Source organism: Odocoileus virginianus, chromosome 11, assembly GCF_023699985.2.
Source record: "Odocoileus virginianus isolate 20LAN1187 ecotype Illinois chromosome 11, Ovbor_1.2, whole genome shotgun sequence".
Lineage (NCBI taxonomy): Eukaryota > Metazoa > Chordata > Mammalia > Artiodactyla > Cervidae > Odocoileus > Odocoileus virginianus.
The window spans coordinates 32,795,740-32,813,820 of NC_069684.1; the positions used below are offsets into that span (position 1 = coordinate 32,795,740).

Here is an 18,081-nt window from a genome sequence, read left to right on the forward strand (position 1 = left end):
GAAACTTCATTTCTTTCATGGTGGGATAGTACTCTTGTATATATACACTGCATTTTATTTATCTGTTAACCAGTTGATGGACATTTCCCCTTTTTAGCTCCTGTGAATAATGCTGCTGTGAATATTTGTGTACATGCTTTTGTGTGGACAGTGTTTTCAGTTCTCTTGAGTGTACACCTAGGAGTGGAATTGCTAGGTCATATGGTAACTCTGTGTTTAACTTTTCCAGGACCTGCCAAACTGTTTTCCAAAATGGCTACATCATATTACATTCCTGTCAACAATGTTTGAAAGTTCCAGTTTCTCCACATCCTTGTTGGCACTTGCTGTTGTCTGTCTTTTTGATTGTAGCCATTCTTATGGACATGACTGAGCAGCTGAACAACAACTACATTCTCATGGATGTGAAGTGGTGTCCTACTGTAGTTGTCGTTTGCATTTCCTAAAGGCCACTGATGTTGAGCATCTTTTCTTGTGCTCATTGGCCATTTGCGTGTCTGCTTTGACGGATGTCTGTTCAAGGCTGCAGCCCATTTTTGAATGGAGTTTTTTGCTTTTGAGTTGTAGGCGTTTTTTTGATATATTCTGGATAACAATCCCTTATCAGATGTAGGATTTGCAAATATTTTCTCTCATTCTGTGGATTTACTTTCTTGTGGGTTTCCTTTGAAGCACCAAAGTTCTCAATTTTGAGTTTCATGTACCTGCTTTTTTCTTTTGTTGCTTTTGCTTTCATAATTAAACTATTGCCTAGTCCAAGGTTATGAAAATCAACACCTATGTTTTCTTGTCAGAGTTGAATAATTTTAGCTTTCACATTTAGGTCTCTGGTTCACTTTGAGTTAATTTTTGTATGTTGTGAAGTAGATAGGCTTTGAGCTTCATCATTCATCCTTCCAGCTTCATCCAAGATATCCAGTTGTCCTGGTACATTTTTGAAAAGACCATTCTTTTCCCAGTGAAGTATTTGGCACCCTTGTCAGAAACCAGCTGCCCATAAGAGTGTGAGCTTCATTTTGGAGTTTCATTTCTAATCCAGTGACCTATGTCTGTCCTTATACCAGTACCATGCTGTCTTGATTACTGTAGCTTTGTAGTTAAGTTTTGAAATCGGGAAATGTCTGTCTCTGAACTGTTCTTTTAAAAAATTGTTTTGACTGTTCTGGGTTCCTTGAATTGTCATAAGAGTTATTAAGATCAGTTTGTCAATTTCTATGAAAAAGGCAGTTTTTATATTGATAGGGCTTATATATTAAATTTAGGGATCAATTTGGGCAGTTTAAATCCATTTTATGGATCCACTGTTTGGGGACTAGTGTTGACTAACGCCTGATTCCCAGGTGGCACACTGGGCAAGAATCCACCTGCCAGTGCAGGAGATGCAGGTATGATCCTGGGTTGGGAAGATCCTCTGGAGTAGGAAGTGGCAACCCACTCCAGGATTCTTGCCTGGAAAACCCCGTGGACAGAGGAGCCTGGCAGGCTACAGTCCATGGGGTCACAGAGAGTCAGACATGGCTGAGCCTCTGAGCACACATGCACGCACTGGCTGACTCAAGCAGCCAAGCATCTAGCCCTAAAAAATTGTTGTTTCAATTCATTGCTACAGTAGGCTGCGTTGCTGAAAAACTCTAATTCCCTGTTAGGCTGGAACTGGACGGTTCAGTTTCCAGGAGAGCAAATAGTTGTCCATGTAGCCTGTGTATATGTAGGCTTCTTATGCTGTGTGTTCTTACGATGCGAAAATGTGCTGATGCCTTGCATGTTTAGAAAAGATGTGGTATTCTGGTTAGCATTCATTCTGATTAATAGAGAATTAGTAGGTTCCATGTATGAACATTTAATTTCAAAGTGTTGGAATACGTTACAATAATATTGTGACATTAAAATTTATATTATTATTATTGGAGGTGTCAGAAAATATTTTAGAATTTTGTAGTCCTGTGGGGGCTGTGTGACTCTCAGTTACTGTTACAGTCTTAAGGCAGTTTATTTACTCAACGATTAATAATAAAGTGCCAGCCCAGAGGAGTACAGACATGGACCCTGTCCTCATGCAGCTGATGGGGAGACCAGTGTTAATTAAGGTGTGTGTTGAGTTGCTCGTTTGTGTCTGACTCTCTTATGACCCCATGGACTGTAGCCCACCAGGCTTCTCTGTCCATGGGATTTTCTAGGCAAGAACACTGGAGTGGGTTGCCATTTCCTTCTCTAGGGCATCTCCCTGACCTAGAGATCGAACCTGCATCTCCTGCGTTGACAAGTGGATTCTTTACCACTGAGACAGTTAACGAAGGTGTCATGTGTAATTATGTAAGGCTGATACACCACAGGCGTCTTCCTAGTGCTGTGTCGGGTCCATACTATGCAGGTGAGCATAGGGCATCAGAAAGGATCTGTTCTTGTGGGAGCTTCAGAGATCCTTCCTGAGCTGCACCTGAAGGAAACCAGGCATTAAGTGAGGGGAGAATGGGGGAAGCTTTAGGTAATTGGAGGGCTGGCTAGTGAGATACGTGGGGATATCCTGGGTATATCTGGCTGCTTGTAGCTTTTGAGGGGTCCCCGAAGACTTGACTCTGGTCTTTAACCCTTAGGTGCCTTGTGATTTTGTTTTGAGCAAGTAACTTGGCCTTTCTGAGCTTTTTTACTCACTGTTTTTTAATCTTATCAGGCAATGTGTAGCCATCTTTATTTAAAGATACTTTCTGAAAACATACAGAAATCTAGGCTTTTGGTTGATTGTATTTATACAATTCAAAAATATTTGTTTTTTCATGACCTTCTTTGGTTGTTTACTTCAGAGTGCAATACTGATAAATCGAATATTTTTCTGAACATTTTCCCTAGTCTTGGAAATTAGGATTCACTTCTGTTCATAATATTCCAGAAGCTTCCAGTATGCAGGGGTGCAGATGCAATGCAAGTGAGGAGTGCTGTCATCAGGCTCTGAGAGGACCCAGGAGGACTTCTGGAAAGCGGTAGAATTCAGCCACATCCCTTTCAGGCAAACATGGTGGTTTGAGGAGAGTTTCCTAGCAGAGGAGATGGGGCTGGGAGTCCTAGGGCTGGGATTCCTGGTGCGTGTGGGTAGATGAGCCTGGAGAAGTAGGTAGGGGGCAGGTGTAGAGGCTGGGAAGGCACACTGAGGAGTCTGGCCTCTGTTCTCTCTGCTTTGGGAGCAGCTTCTAGAGTTGCTTCTTTAGCACAGGAGTGGGGTCGATTGGATAGTCTGTTTTCCTTGAAGGTGCTAATAAGGGCCACCTGCTTACTGCTCCAGCTTCCTTTCCATTTTCCAGCTGTGGTCAGTTCTTTTAGACTCTGGTTGTACCAGCGCACCACGCTTTCTCTTGGTTTTAGGTTTTGCATGTTGTCATTGCCTTGGCTTAGAAGGTGCGCTTTCCTCTAAAACAAATACACACGTACTCAGGCATTTGTTCTGTCCACTGCCTCTGCTTGTCCTCTGGGTTTCTCCTTAAATCACACTTGTTGAGAAGCCTTCTGGACCTTGCCTTTCTTTTCAGGTTGGATTGTGTGCCCTTCCTGATGCACTTGTAGCACTTTATGGTGTTCCTGCTCACAGCACATTATAGTTGTGTTGAAGTTGCTGGCTTACTGCTCTTCATCCTTCAGTTAGAGCTGCATCTTTAGTGGTCAGAGGCTCGAGCACCTGGCACCTGTAAATGTTCGAATGAATGAATGTGAAAACAGGAGGGACTGGAGTTGGCAGAAAACAGCTCCCGACGAGAATGTCTGTAGCAGTCGACTGGAAAAAGAAGCTGGTGTGACTGAGTTGTATGTTTATGTGTGAGAGAAACACACTTTTGTGACTGACTGACCATGGACTGTGAGAGACGAGAAGAGGTGAAGGTGACTTCTAGCTTTTGAGCCTCAACAACTGGTGTCAGGTGAGGCCATTAACTGAGTGAGGAGTCAGGAGGGGGGTATCGTTTGGGGTGAAAGTGAAAGTCGCTTGGTCACGTCCAACTCTTCGCGACCCTGTGGACTGTATAGTTAGTCCTTGGGATTCTCTAGGCCAGAATACTGAAATGGGTAGCCTTTCCCTTCTCCAGGGGCTCTGCCGAACTGAGGGATTGAACCCAGGTCCCCTGCATTGTAGGTGGATTCTTTTCCAGCAGAGCCACAAGAGAAGCCCATGTTTTGGGGTGACTGGATGCAAATGTGTCATTTCTGTTTCACGTGTAAATGGGGTTGTCGTAGCATGTCTGTGTACAGTATGACCATTGGGAGTGTGGATCAGAGATTAGGGGGTCAGCCCTGTCACCCTGTTTTCCTTCTTCATTGAACTTTCAGAGGGCAAGGGAGCCTGGTGATGGAGTCCGTAGAGGTCAGCCTTCCTGGCACAGGACAGGGTGGAAAAGGGTGGTGAGTAGACTCGGAGGGGCCTCTGGTGGAGAAAGTAAGTTTCATGAATATGAGGACCTTATTTGTCTTTTCTTGTGGCTCCATCTCTGCCCAGAGCAGTGCCTGTTGGTTGAAGGAAAGAATCAGTTCAGATGAATTAGTAGAAGTCAGAGTAGTGGGTGAAATTGTCATGAGAGAAAAGAGGGGACTTTTGGGCAGAAATGTGGTGAATGCCTCCATTTAAGTGTCAGACGGAGGGGAGAGGACCAGGAAGAATGGCCAGAGAGGTGGGAGAGTGAGAACGCAAAATCAGAGATGCTTCAGTGCACAGGGTTGTAAGGAGTTATCCATTGTAATGCCAAGAGTTTGAGTAGAATAAAGACTAAGAAAAAAGTACTGATTTTGTTGGTTTGATAGTGACTTGAGAGGATGAGAACGAAGTAGCGAGAGAGAGTAGATAATTCTTTCTAGAGTTTTGGTGGTAAATGCAGAATGTTGATAAAATGATAGTGAAATGACTAAGTTGAGAAAAACTCAACTTAGTGAGACAACTTAGTTAAATAGTGAAATGTCCCAAGTTGAGAAAAGAAATTACTAGGCCCTGATGGGTGTATTAGTTATCTTTGCTGCTGTAACAAATTACTACAAACTTAGTGGTTTATAGAAAGGACACACTTGTTATCTGGCCCTGTGGGTCAGGAGTTCAGGGAGGGCTTTACTTGATCTGCTGCTTCAGGACCTCGCAGCCTGCAGTCAAGCTGTCGGCCAGGGCTGGGGTCACATTTGAAGGCCCAACTGGGGATGGACACGCTTCTAAGTCCAGTAAGACCTCATGGGCCTCCCCAGCATGGCAGCTGGTTCATCTGAGCCAGCAGAGGAGTGTCTGCCAGCAGGATGGAGGCACTGTATACACTGCCTAGTCACGGAGGTGTTGTCTCAGTGACACGTTCTGTTGTGAGAAGCAGGTCTCTCAGTCCAGTGCACACTCAAGGGGGGGAGCTTATACAGGAGTGTGTGCTCACTAAGGGATGGGGTCACGGGTAGTCCCCCATGGCATTGCAAGGGGAGGGTGATGGCATGAGAGAGCAAAGGATGGTTCTTTATAAAGAGGGCACAGAGGCAGGGTAGGGGTTTTGAAGGTGAAGTTCCAGATTCAGGTATGTCATGCTGGTGACCCTTTTCAGGAAGCTCCCTGCTCTCTCTCTTCATCCCCTATTGAGGGGTATAGATGCTCCGGAAGTGCTCTCTCCTGTGAGATGAATTGACAGATGAATATAACAGGATTATCACAGCCATTGATAAACCCTCTGCCTTGGCTAAGGTTGAATTATTTATCTGCAAATTCTTGGCCAGTGGGGGTATCTGCTCTGCTTGCCGTAGGATGTTGCTGAGGATCAAATGAGGTAATTCATAGGAAGTATGTTTTGGAATGTAAATTGATTTGCAGACAGAAGGCATTAATTGTACTACTTTTCCCCCATGTTTAGTAGAACACATAGACTGTACCATACATTTTGCTTGTTAACTTGGGTTCATTATGTTGTACCTAAGTTATGGAACTGGACTTTATTTTAATGCTGTGATATTTTTAGGACTTTTGGAGTAGACTGTTTGCTTTTATGATAAATGACCCCAAACTGCAGTGCTTTTCAAGTCCTTGTGTGTAATTTTTCAAAAATCTGTCCTTGCTGTCTCTTGTCACTCTTGCTTCCACTTGTCTGTCCATCGCCTCTGACTTGTTGCTTCTGACCTCCTCTGGGCTTGGCAACTTGATGATTAAACTCAGTAGAATTGTGAGTGGTTTAACAGTAATCCAGCTTGGATTTGGGCTGGGGGGTCCTTCTCACAATGAAGTGTGGGAGCTTTCGGGCGTGGACCAATCTCTTTTGGCCTCCAAGTATGTCTTGGTGTCCTTTCTAGTTCTGGTTGCGTTTGAATTAGGTGAGTCCCCATGCCACTGGGTTCCATTCAGGAGGCATGTCACTCACTGCTCTGTTAGGCAAAATGGTGTCCTCCTCTTCTTTGGTTTTGGTGAGATTTTAGTTAGGGGGCTATAGCAAGTGGTGATGGGTGATAGGTGATCTGTGATTTGTGGACTGAAAATGTTTGAGAATCAGGAAAACCTTCTTACCAGGTTGGCATCATGCTGTGTGTAGCTGGTCTTTCCTTTAGGGTGTCGAACTCCCTGCATGGATTGCAGGGTGTTCTTCCATGTTCCTCGTGTGCTGGAACTTTTCTGTCATGGCAGCTTGTGAACTTTCTTTGCCCTAGCTTTTGCGTTGAGTCCCTGCATTATTAGGGGGAGAGCCTATGTTGTGTAGAGAGAGCCCAGGAGTCCTGCAGGGAGACCTCCGCTGGGTTTTGCCAAGGGCCCGCCTGTGGCCCTGGACCAGTGTCTGTGCCTGGGCCTTGGTGTCTGGAACAGACATAATGTCTGCGCTGCTGCCTGTTGGGCCAAAGTAAGATTTTATATGTGAAAGTGCTTGTTAAATGTTGTTGTTTAATCGTTAAGTTGTGTCCAACTTTTTGTGACCCCATGGATTGTAGCCCTCCTGTCCATGGGAATTTCCCAGGCAAGAATACTGGGGTGGGTTGTCATTTCCTTATCCAGGAGATCTTCCTGACCCAGGGATGGAACCTGCATCTCCTGCATTGGTAGGTGAATTCTTTACCGCTGATCCACCTGGGAAACCTTTGTTAAATGTACCTAATACCAAATAAACTATAATGCCTAGCCTGTTGGGTTGATAGCTCTCTCTTTTTGAGGAGTTAAAAAAGTTATCAGTGCTGCTAAAAAAAAGTGTAATTTTAAATTTTATATAGTTTTTTTTTTCTGAATCTGTCCTACTGGAATCTGTTTATACAAATGAGAATGTTTAATAAATGCTCTTTGATTATTTTTAGAGTATTGAGTATACTGGCTTCCTAGCCAAATTAAATTTATAAAAATTCTAATGATATTGTGATTCATAGCTAGGAAGAAATTTTTTTTTTCATTCTGAAATCACTTTAAATATGCTTTACATGATTCTCTGGTAATAGTGAATCAATTAATGTGATTTCTTAGGTCATAAATCAGGCTTGATAAATTGTAGTATTAGTTCCTGTGTGTCTCAGACCTACAACCGTTTTGTGGTCTGTTTTAGCAACTTGTTTGCTTTTGAACTCTATTCTAGGTGTTGAACTCAATTTGAGAGCCTAAAATGGTTTGCGCCCCAATTACCTTAGAGGTTACTGCCTTGCTTTCTTGTTGTGCCGGCCCTAGTAGTGGGAAGTCAGCCGCTACTCCTTTTAACTTGAGTACACACTTTAATTTTGTCTCTATCCCACAGGAGTGTTGGGAAGATTATTATAGTCACACTTACAGTATATTTTAAACTTCTTGAAAAGAGGGTAATATGTGAGCACAAAATATTTTCGTAGTATGCCATGTAATTTTTCCCCCTGCTGACCCTTTGTGGTTTGTGTTTAGGGTGCACGGTGTTTTTCTAGACTCTGAGGTCATTAGCTGGGAGGACTTTCTGGAGGCCTCTGGAGCCTGGTCTCTTGACAGGCCCTGTGTTACCCTCTGTTAAGCAGGCCTGTGCTATCACCACAAATGGTAGCCTTGATTTTGTTGGTGTCTGTGAACATGGCAGAGTATTTTCACCCCTTCGTTCTTCTTAGTGGGTCAGAGGGAACTTTTGTCTTATTGCTTGATTGTTCATGGAGCAGAGGATGGGTGGCAACCTAGGGTGGCCTTCGAAGAGGGAGACTGAGATTCTTGAAAAGGCTGATGGTCTTTATTCAGTGAACCCTACAATCACCAAGGCAAGAGACGGGATCACTCTTTTTCCTTTCTATGAACTTCTGGGAATGTTGTTCATCCATGAATTCAACAAATATTTGAGCTTCTATTATGTGCCAGACATTAAGTACTGGAAAAGCCAGACATCCCTTCAAGGATGCCCTAGATATAGTCTTATTTTGAATATGATAGAAAAATATTTATCAGGATAGAAAAACTACTAGATTGGGTTTAGATGCTGAATGGCTTTAGGGATTAAAGGTGGAGGTTATAGGTTCAGAATGCATTTTTGAGAGGACTGACTCTTTTGTAATTAAAAAAAATAATTACAAATGGCATTGTGGCAGAGTCTGCGAGCTGATCACTCCTCTTCCTGGGCAGGTAGCCAGACCTCTTCTCCCAGCCTCCCTTACAGTCAGGTGTGGCTTAGTGGCCGTATTCTAGCCAATGGCATGAGAGCCAAGAAGCGAGCCACTTCCAGGCCTGGCCCCAGGGCCCTCCCTCCGCAGGATTTCCGTGCCCTTTCCTCTCTGCTGGCTGCTGCAGAAGAGCCCAGTGAGCTAGGAAGGCTCGTGCCTAGGATGGAAGGAGATCTGGGGCCAGAGCCATGGCTGGGGGGAGAGCTGCCTTCTGACCTACTGTTGTGGACTCTACACGAGCAAGAAGTAAATATTTATGGTATTTGAGCCATGATAAAGTTCATTCTAAGAGTTAGCCTGCCTAACAATGCTAGGCAAAACTGATGAGTCTAGAAAAGGTGCTGAGAATTTTGGACTCTGCCTTCATTTTGATTATTTATATGTCACGTCATATGTAATGATTGGTGAATTTCAAGAATCAGTTTAAAACTCCATGGCAAAAATCTTCTTGACGTGTCACTTTTAATTGATAGAACTGGTTTATTGCATTCAGTGTGGCCTTTCTGTGGGTCCTCAGTTGACTTTAAAGGGACTCTGTAGAGTCTTAAACATTGCCAGTGCTTATTTCAAAGAACTGTAAATACAGTTTTCATCATGCCGCTTCTCTGTCCAAAAGCCACTTATCATTTCTTGTTATATAGCATTTTGTTTCATTTATTCCATCATCCAGAACCATATATAGTGTGTGTGTGTATATATATGTATATATATATATGTAAATATATAAAATAAACGTAGCCTTGTGTAACACACTGACCTAGGTTCTCTGAAGGGAGACAAAAATGATAAAGCATATTCCATGCCCCTGAAGAGTTTGTGCTGGAAACACAGATAGTTACTGGTTTTCCACAGTTATCGACTAACTTCAGCCTTTAATAAATCATGTATTATTTCATTACTTTTTTTTTTCTTTTTACCATTGTCTCCAATTAAATGTACTTTTTGAAGGCAGGGAGTGTATTTTCAGGAGCTCCTCTGTCCTCTCTTGGGTGCTTCTGTCAGACTCTGGACCCTGAACTCACCTGAGTGACCATCCCTTAGTTTGCTTTGCTTCTGGTGCTTGGCTTTCCTGATACAGTTTTGTATTAGAGTTTGTGTCCACAGACGAGAGTCCTTTTGCAGGCCATTAAGAATTCATGGGATTGTGTCATCTGAAGTGTTGGGACTGGAAGGATCTTTATTAGATTATTTCCTGATCTTTATGATCATATAGTTCCTGATAGCCCAGGTGTGGCCATGAGTCATGGGGCCTTCCTAGAGGCACAGTCTCAGGCACATCAGACCCGTGAGTCAGAACCTGAGAGATCCTCAGATGACCCACATGTGCATTGCAGTGGAGATGCCCTGCTCAAGGTCACCCTCCCACTTCTCTCTGGAGAAAACTCACACGGCTGTTGATCTTAGTGGTTCCCGTCCCTGGCTGCATCTTGGGATCACTTTTAAACCTTTAAAAATTACTGCTGCCTGGGTTCCGTCCCTGTGCATTACATGGTCAGAATTGCAGCCTGGGCACCAGAACTTTAAAAATCTTTCTCCATGACTGAATTGCGGCCACGCTGAGAGCCACTCAGTCTAGTAAGTGCGCAAGTCAGGATTTCCTGATGCTCTAACCGGGTAGTTCCCTCCACCCACAGGTGGATATGCTTTCAGAGCAGAGCTTTCCCATACCCGGTTCCTCGTCGTGGTGCATCACCCCATTTTATTCCTTCACAGTTCTTATCCCACTCTCCACCTGCCTCTCCCACTGGCGGATATTCCATGGGACAGACCTTGATTCCTCTTGTTCACTGCTGGGTCCCAGCTCCCAGGACGGTGTCTGGTGCATGTGAGGTGCTCCCTTAGTAGGTGTGGGGCTCCTGGAAGGAGATAAAGAGGGGTGCATCTGGAGAGAAGCACAGCTTGTTCAGGTGGCACCAGTCTTGCCGCTCACCTGTGTCAGAGGTTGGGGTGGGAGAGGCTCCCGAGGAGCAGGGGGCGGAGGTGTGTGCGTGACTGAGTCAGACTTCAGAGCCAGCCTGCGGGGGCAGCACCAGGGCAGCACGGAGACGGGAGCCCAGGGCTGGCGTTGTTTCCCCACCCCCTTTGTCCTGTGCACGGAGCGCTTGACTGTCTCCCCCAGGCCCGTCTGGGGTGGTGGTGGTCCTGGGCTCAGAACTACAGACCCACAGACCCTCCTCCCTCCCTTCCAGAGCCAGGTCTAGAAATAGACCTCAGGGGTCCCGTGACAGGACCTAGCTCAAATCTGGCCCTTGGGTGCTTACTGCAAGGCAGCCATTACTTCTGTGAGTTAGCTTGTTTTGCCTTGAGAACATTGTGTTTCTGAGGTTAGGATGACATTTAGTTTCACTCTCAGGTTGAGTAAGTTTCTTTTCTGGTCAAATTAACTATTAAGACTTCGTTTGTTGTGGTAGCACTGTTGAGAAATCATGGTTGGTTGCTCTTGATATTTCTGTTCTGTATGTTGTTTGTTGTTTTTAGTGTTCATTTCTTTCTATTTGTTATTCAGTATATCTTACCACACATTTACCTGTCATCAGACTCTGAAGTCAGGTGTAAAAGTTCTTCTTATGAAGCTATTCGTTAATGTGTTCCTCTGTCCATTAGTGGTTTTGAAAACTTTTGTGAGATGTCATGATTGGTGGTAAACCTGAGCTGTCTTTTTTTCCCCTTGATAATAGAAAGCCAGAAAACGTTAAGCCTTGAATGTAAAACATTTTTTTTTAACACGGTAAAATTTCCAGCTTCCATTTGGAAACCACATTAAGATGAGATCCTGCGTTACTGTGATGAGAAGGCTGCTGCTGGTGATGCCCATGGATGTTGCCGGAAGCCTAGAATTCCACACTGGGGGGTCGGGGGAGAGACTAATGTTGAATTTTTCAAAGGAATGTGAATTCTGAAGTTAGTCCATGGTTCATAGGGACAGCAATCCTCAGGCCTGGATTGCTGATCAGTAGTTATCACTATTGATTAAATCAGCCAGAAGGAAGACAGTAAAAGTCCTGGAACAAGAATTTTCCAGAAACAAATAAATAATTGGGAACTGATGGTTATCCTGATAGCTAGGGGTTACAGTGTGGAGAAAGACTTGTTCTGTGGTGAAGCACTTGCTCACCGTCGATGGGGAGGAAAATTGGAAATTCACAGACGTAAGTTTAGTCAGATTTCAACCCTCATTGTGGCACAGAAAATCCAGGCAGTTATGAGTTTATTCTCAGAAAATGCTTGCATTTTTGTGGATTATACTTATGAACCATAGTAACAATGGCGTTTTATATTTGAGTGGTACTTTTGAATCTAAAGCACTACCATATGCATATCCCCATCCATTTCTTCCAGCGACCCTCAATTGGGGGATAGAGTTAGCATCTGTACTTTTTTTTTTTGATGAAGTAACATAGAGGTTAAATTACTTTCCTAGGGACAGCTAGTAAGTGAGAGAACTGAGCTTTTTCTGTTTTAAACATAAAATGTTGATGGTGATTGTTGAACTAGCTTTGGTTTTCTAGGTATATAAATCTGTGGTTTATAGTGCTGGAGGAATAGTCTAGAAATTTATTTAATACTGCAGCTGAACAAAAAAGGACCCCAAATAATTGGCTGGCAAGACTGAAAGAAATCCCCCACCCCTTTTTTTAAGTTACCATGGGCTAGGTTTTTATTTGAAAACTTTAATTTTATCTACCTGCGGCAGCCTGAGGGCAGAGACCTGGTCCTCTAGCCTCTTCCTGACTCATCCCCCCGCCATGCTGCTGGTGGGCACGCATAGATCCATCCTTTCGAATGGGTTGGGTTTGGGCCTTACTGTTGGGAAGTGGTAATAATGTCGTTTAATGTTGACTGAGCTGCAGAATGAAATGGCATTGGTTCTTCGCAACAATTTCCTTACTTATAGCACATGTGTTTGCTCCCTCTTAAAAGACTACGCAGGTAATATAGGTTCACCAGTATGTGTCTTTTTCCACATACGTGTATTTTATATTTTGAAACATTCTTAAGCTGACAGAAAAATCACAGATATAGTGCGCAAAAGACACCTTTTCCCTCTTGAACTGTGTGAGAGTAAGCTGCTGGTATGTTCTGTCAGCATCAGATCTTTTATTATGTGTTTCCTACAAGCGAGAACATTCTCTTCCATTACCACAATACAGGAATCTAAATCAGGAATGAACATCCAGGCGTCTGTACCGTCGAATCCTCTGAGCTCTGCCTGTGGTGCTGGTTGACCCAGTGCTGACCTGGTAGAGAGAGGCCCGGTGGGACCCTAGGTTGCACTTTATGGTCTCCCCAGCCTCCTTGAATCCAGAAGGGTTCTCAGTCCTTTTTGACTTTCATGACCTTGCCGCTCTTAGTTTCCAGGACAGTCATTCTGTGGAATGCTCCTCAATTTGGATTTGTCCGATGTTTCCTCATGATTAGATTCAGGTTTTGCATACTTGGCAGGAATATCACAGAAGAGCCAGTGTTTATCTTTTTCAAAGATTAGTTTTACATTTTATTTTCTGTTTCCTTAGAGCGTTTCCCAAAGTGTATTCTGCGGAACTAGCACCTACTGTGTTCTCAACACCGTGCCACCTCTAGAAGGTAGGATTCGAAAGCTTTTGACTTACAGGAAGGGGTGGGCGTGGCAGCGAGAGTGGCTCCATCACTGTAGTGCAGGAAGACCTGGGTTCTGCCTTAAACTTGCTGTGTGATCTTCGATGAGTTACTTAATCCTTCTGAGGGTAGCAAAACAAAACTCCCCTCGTAAAGTTTCTGTGAGGATTAAAAAAGGAATAGAGTTTAATCATGTGGGAAACTCAGAGCATTCTGCAAATGTTAGCTATCCTAAAATACCACAATTTGGGAATTCTAGTGTCAAATTCCATAGAGTTGGAGCCTGTGGTATTGTAGAAAAACCAAAGGTCATGTCCGAATCCCATGTGAACCACTTACTAGCTGTAGATCTTGGGCAAATTAATCTGAACCTCAGGTCCTTCATCTGTAAAATGGGAGTAATTATGCCCAGGTGGGTTATTGTGAGGATTCATCGAGAGAGTGTAATGTAAAATCCTTTCTGGATGCCTGATATAGAGTCTCACAAATGTCTGCTCCCTCATAAACAGAAAATAAATGTACTTGATCACGTGCGGCTCAAATGGAAATTTGAATGGAATGAAGCAGGAGAGGATGCCCCAAACCCAAATTGATGGCAGTTGGTCTCAAGGCTACTGGACCTCCCCCACTTTATCCGCCCCTGCCTACATGTTTTTAGGTTGAAAATGTAAATTCAGATAGAGGAGTTTACTAAACCTGAGTCTGAGCTGACCTGACCCCAGGTCAGAGGTTTGGTAGTGTGATTGGCAGGGAGAGGGTGTCGGCCACCTGAAAACGGAAAGGGTAAAATCAGATGATCACACCCACTCTAAGAAGAGGAAAGGGGTTGTGAAATAGCAAAATGAGTTACATATTTCTGTTAAAAAATATCTTTTTTTTTAGCCTTTAAAAAAGCATCCTTTGGATAATGACAACTGAGTTTTAATTCGTTTTGGAGAATTTCTCTGGAAGGAATAAGAGGAAATCATACCCATGCTTGGCACATAGTTGGTGCTTAATTAATATTTACTTTGGATGAATAGTGATTTGCAGGTCTTAGGTCAGTAATGGCAGTGTTTGCTGCTGTGAGCTCTGTGCTGACTTGAATTTAACAATACGCGCTTATGTTTTCCTGAATCAGTTCCTATCCTACTAATTAAATCTAAGCACATAATAATTAGAGCTAAACCGAAAATTGTAGAGCTTCCATTTAATTTTACCACTCCAAGTTGTTGATCAAATATATTTCCAGTAAGATTTAGCAATTTGATACACCGTTAGACCAACTTATTTTGAACAGTTTGTTCTAGAGGTTGAGAGGTTAATCATCATCAACTTGATTGAATAACAGTTTATAATTATTCACAAAACCAAAATTATTTAATTTTTATTAATTATGAATCAAAATAAAATGGATGCATCATTTCCAGGTTAGAGTTAATACAGTTATGACTTACCTTGCAGCTGTCAACAATGTGTTCCAAGGAAAAGGTCAAATACATTTCTTTGTATTTAAATGAAGGATTTGGTAATGTGAAATCTCAAATTTAGAAATAAACCATGAAAATAAGTTTTACCTAATTAACTAAATGAATGAATTTTCTTGAACATTTTAGAAAGTTCTAGTTGAGTTCTATGCCTCTAAAATTATTATATGGAAAATATTTGAAGGTTGACTGGAAAGAGTGGTTCATTCTCTAGAATTATAGCTGTCAGCCAAACAAATCATCTGTCAATTTCAGGAGCTTCACTGGTTATTTTTATTGTGAAGTAGGTTAGAAAATGATTTTGTAAAGTCATATATCATACACGCAGATTTTGCAAGATAATGATAATGAAATGTTCTACTGTATTTGGTTGACACTTCCATTTTGCAGTGTCAGAGTTTTACTCTTTGGGTTTAAATACTGAGATGCAGTTGAAACCACTGTGTAGCTTATTTTCAGTGTTAACTCAAGATCTGTTGGAATCCTTGAACTGAGACAAGAATTTAATATCTGGTACATGTTTTGTCTAATTATTATATCAATTATAGTTACTCCAAAAACATTAGAAAGCAACATTTAATTAGAAAACACAATATAGCCATGTGAGCAGTTCTTTTCTGATGTGAAAGCAGAGTTACTCTTTATCCCACTTTAACTAGAGAGACTGAAAACATGAGTTTTAATGTTTTGGCTGTTGGAGTTGTTGATATTCTTTTTCTAGTATTAAAATTGCCATCTTCATAATGCACTGTGGGAAAATATACCCATTGTTATGTTTCTTAAAGACATCTAATTTATATTTAGCGTGAACCTGAAATTCTGGAAATAGCACAGTTTAAAAACTGATTAAGGGGAACCCACTGGCCTGTCATACTTCTCTTCCCTTTGAACCCATGGCTGCACAGCTCCAGAAAGTGCTAAATTTAGAATCTCGACTGAGACAGTACTTACCTAGCCAGTCTCCTTTTCCTCTTTAAAAGCCTGTGGACCCATTCACCACTGCCTGATTTTGTATCAGAGTAGAAGATGGAAGCCTTTTCTGTAGCAGTTAGGTGTGCTGTTGAAAAGAGTGCTTCCTCTGTCTCTGTCTACACACACACACACACACACACACACACACACACACTCACACTCTCTCTCTCTCTCTCTCTCTCACTCACTCTCTCTCTCTCTCTCTCTCTCACACTCTCTCTCTTTCTCTCTCTCACTCACTCTCTCTCTCACTCTCTCTCTCTCTCTCTCTCTCTCTCTCTCTCATGCTTTCTGTGCCCCAGGACAGTGGGGTTCTTCAAGGAGACTAAAAGGACAGATAATTAACGTCAGGTTATGATCACAGACATAGAACTAGAAGCTTGGGTTTAGTGTTCTGTTCATTGTTAGAATTACACTTGAACAGTTTTTTCAGAGCTATGGCTCGTCATATACAATTCAAAGTAAGCCTACAGTAGCATAGAACCGTTTTCATAAAAGGTTACCCTGTAATTGGTAAATATCAGAATTGAGTATAGATGTTAGAATATCACCTCTATTTTCAGGATTGTACACATCATGGGAGATTTTTAAAAAGCAGAGTAAAACCACTTTAGGGGAAGAGAGAAGGGAGGTGAAGGCTCATGTGATTTGGAATTCTGTGCTTTCAAGTTTTATGGCCCATGGCACCTCCCTTGGGAGGATGAAGTGCAGGGAGCATGCATAAGCACATAAAATTGCAAAGGTTTTATAGTGCGTAATTCATACGGAACTTTCTATGAACTTTTAAATGCTTTCTTTTTTAGTTTCATAGCAAGATTTTTTTTAAAAAGTTTTAATTTTATTTTGCCGTTAAATTAAAATTTGGATTCTTCAAAGCAGTCAGTTTTTAAGTTTTTCAGATTTTTTATACTGCTTTTAGAAATAGAGGATATGCATTATAATTCAGTTGGTTGTGTAGTTCATGGACCAAAAAAGATTTAGTACGCTAAAACTCTTAAGTTCCTTCCTATAAAATATCTCCATATGATGCAGTAAATTTTTTTAGACTTTATGACTATGCCCAATATTTTCCTGTTAAGATCTTTTCCTTGAGAAGGAATGTGTTAATCAGATGAAAAATGTTTGGAGAAGATTTTATTAGGACTGTAAAATTATTTTTTATTCTTTTATGTTTTTCACATGCTCAAAAAGTAGTCTGTGCTAAACAAAATTGTAGTAAATGATTGGAAAAATATATTACTTGCTGTATTTCACTTTCAGTATTCTTAACTGATAAACCTCTGTGCTTATATAAGGTTGTTTAACTCTAAGGCATTTAAAGTTACTGAACGTGACAGTAAATTCTGTAGGGATCTGTGCCTGGAGGAGAATTAGAGATTATCTCATTTTCCTTGATTTGGGAAAACGGAAAATATTAAGTAACTTACCCAAGGTCACACAATTAGAAAGCAGCAGAACTGGGCCAGAGTCCTGGGCTCCTAACTGGGAGCCCTTTTTCACCTAATATCAGAGTGAGTTATGTCAAATGTGACTTTCTGGAGCTAAGTCAGTCTTCAGTATTTTAATGTGTTGCTCCTTAGTACCCAGTTATGCCTTGTACCCTTTAGATATTTGAGCTTCCATTTGGCATTAAAAAAAAATTGGAGTGGGTAATTTGAAACTTTGACCCAAATGTGTCAAACCTGGCAAGAAATTTGCAGCCATGCAAAGGGACTTTGTTACAGGAATAAAACAAGAAATGATACTCAGAGAAATAAGTGAATGAAATAACACATAAAGGAAAGGTAGTCAGACATACCATCTAGTCTGAGAGTCTTGAACTTGTCCCTCATTAATTTAGAAGACTTAAGTTTTGATGAAATGTATTAATTATATAGATATGTGTATATATAACTCAAATTAATTAAAATGTGCTTTTAGATTTAGGCTAGAAAGTCCAGCCTCTGTATTACTGAGGTAGCTACCTGCAGGTTGAAATTCCTTAGATTTATCAGATTTGTACTTTTCTTTGGAAAGGAGAAGTCTCATTTGTATTATAGAAGATGAAGTAGTAATATTAGTTTATCAAGAAAGTAAGTAGTTATATTTTAAGTCCTCTTTCCTAAAAAATGTAACAACTTTTTCCACCTGGTTAACAGAAGATTCCCAGGTTTTGTGAGGTTAAGTCATTTTGTGATTTTGATGTACTTCATGGAAACCTCGTGAAAGCACCTTTAAAAGCAATGCTCAGGTTCTGGGCAGCTGTTGGGCTATTCCCTGTTCACTTGCCATGGAGCCAAGAACTCCATCCTATTGTAGAGCCTCTTGACCAGTCCTGCTGCCATCTACCTGAAAAGTGTGTCAGTGAGTTCTGTTAACTAAGGGGTGATGCTCTTGGTCTCCCAGTGACTAAACTGAGCTGCTGTTTCTGACCTTGCCAGTGTACTTAAAAGGAGCTTTTCTCTATTATCTTCTCTGAATTTACTGTTTTCTTCTTTAT

At 41.8% G+C, this 18,081-nt stretch overlaps 1 protein-coding gene across 14 annotated transcripts in view; it reads left to right on the forward strand.

Annotated features, from left to right (window-relative positions):
* The window catches only part of CAMTA1 (calmodulin binding transcription activator 1), a 961,599-nt gene that overhangs the window by 15,329 nt on the left and 928,189 nt on the right, over positions 1–18,081 (forward strand). For 13 of the 14 annotated variants that reach the window (XM_070474228.1, XM_070474227.1, XM_070474232.1 and 10 more), the window contains exon 2: positions 13,083–13,152. The exons of the other annotated variant lie outside the window; for it this stretch is intronic. In XM_070474228.1, coding sequence (XP_070330329.1) covers positions 13,083–13,152 — 70 coding nt within the window. The remainder of the gene's footprint in view (positions 1–13,082; positions 13,153–18,081) is intronic. 14 annotated transcript variants of the gene reach the window in all.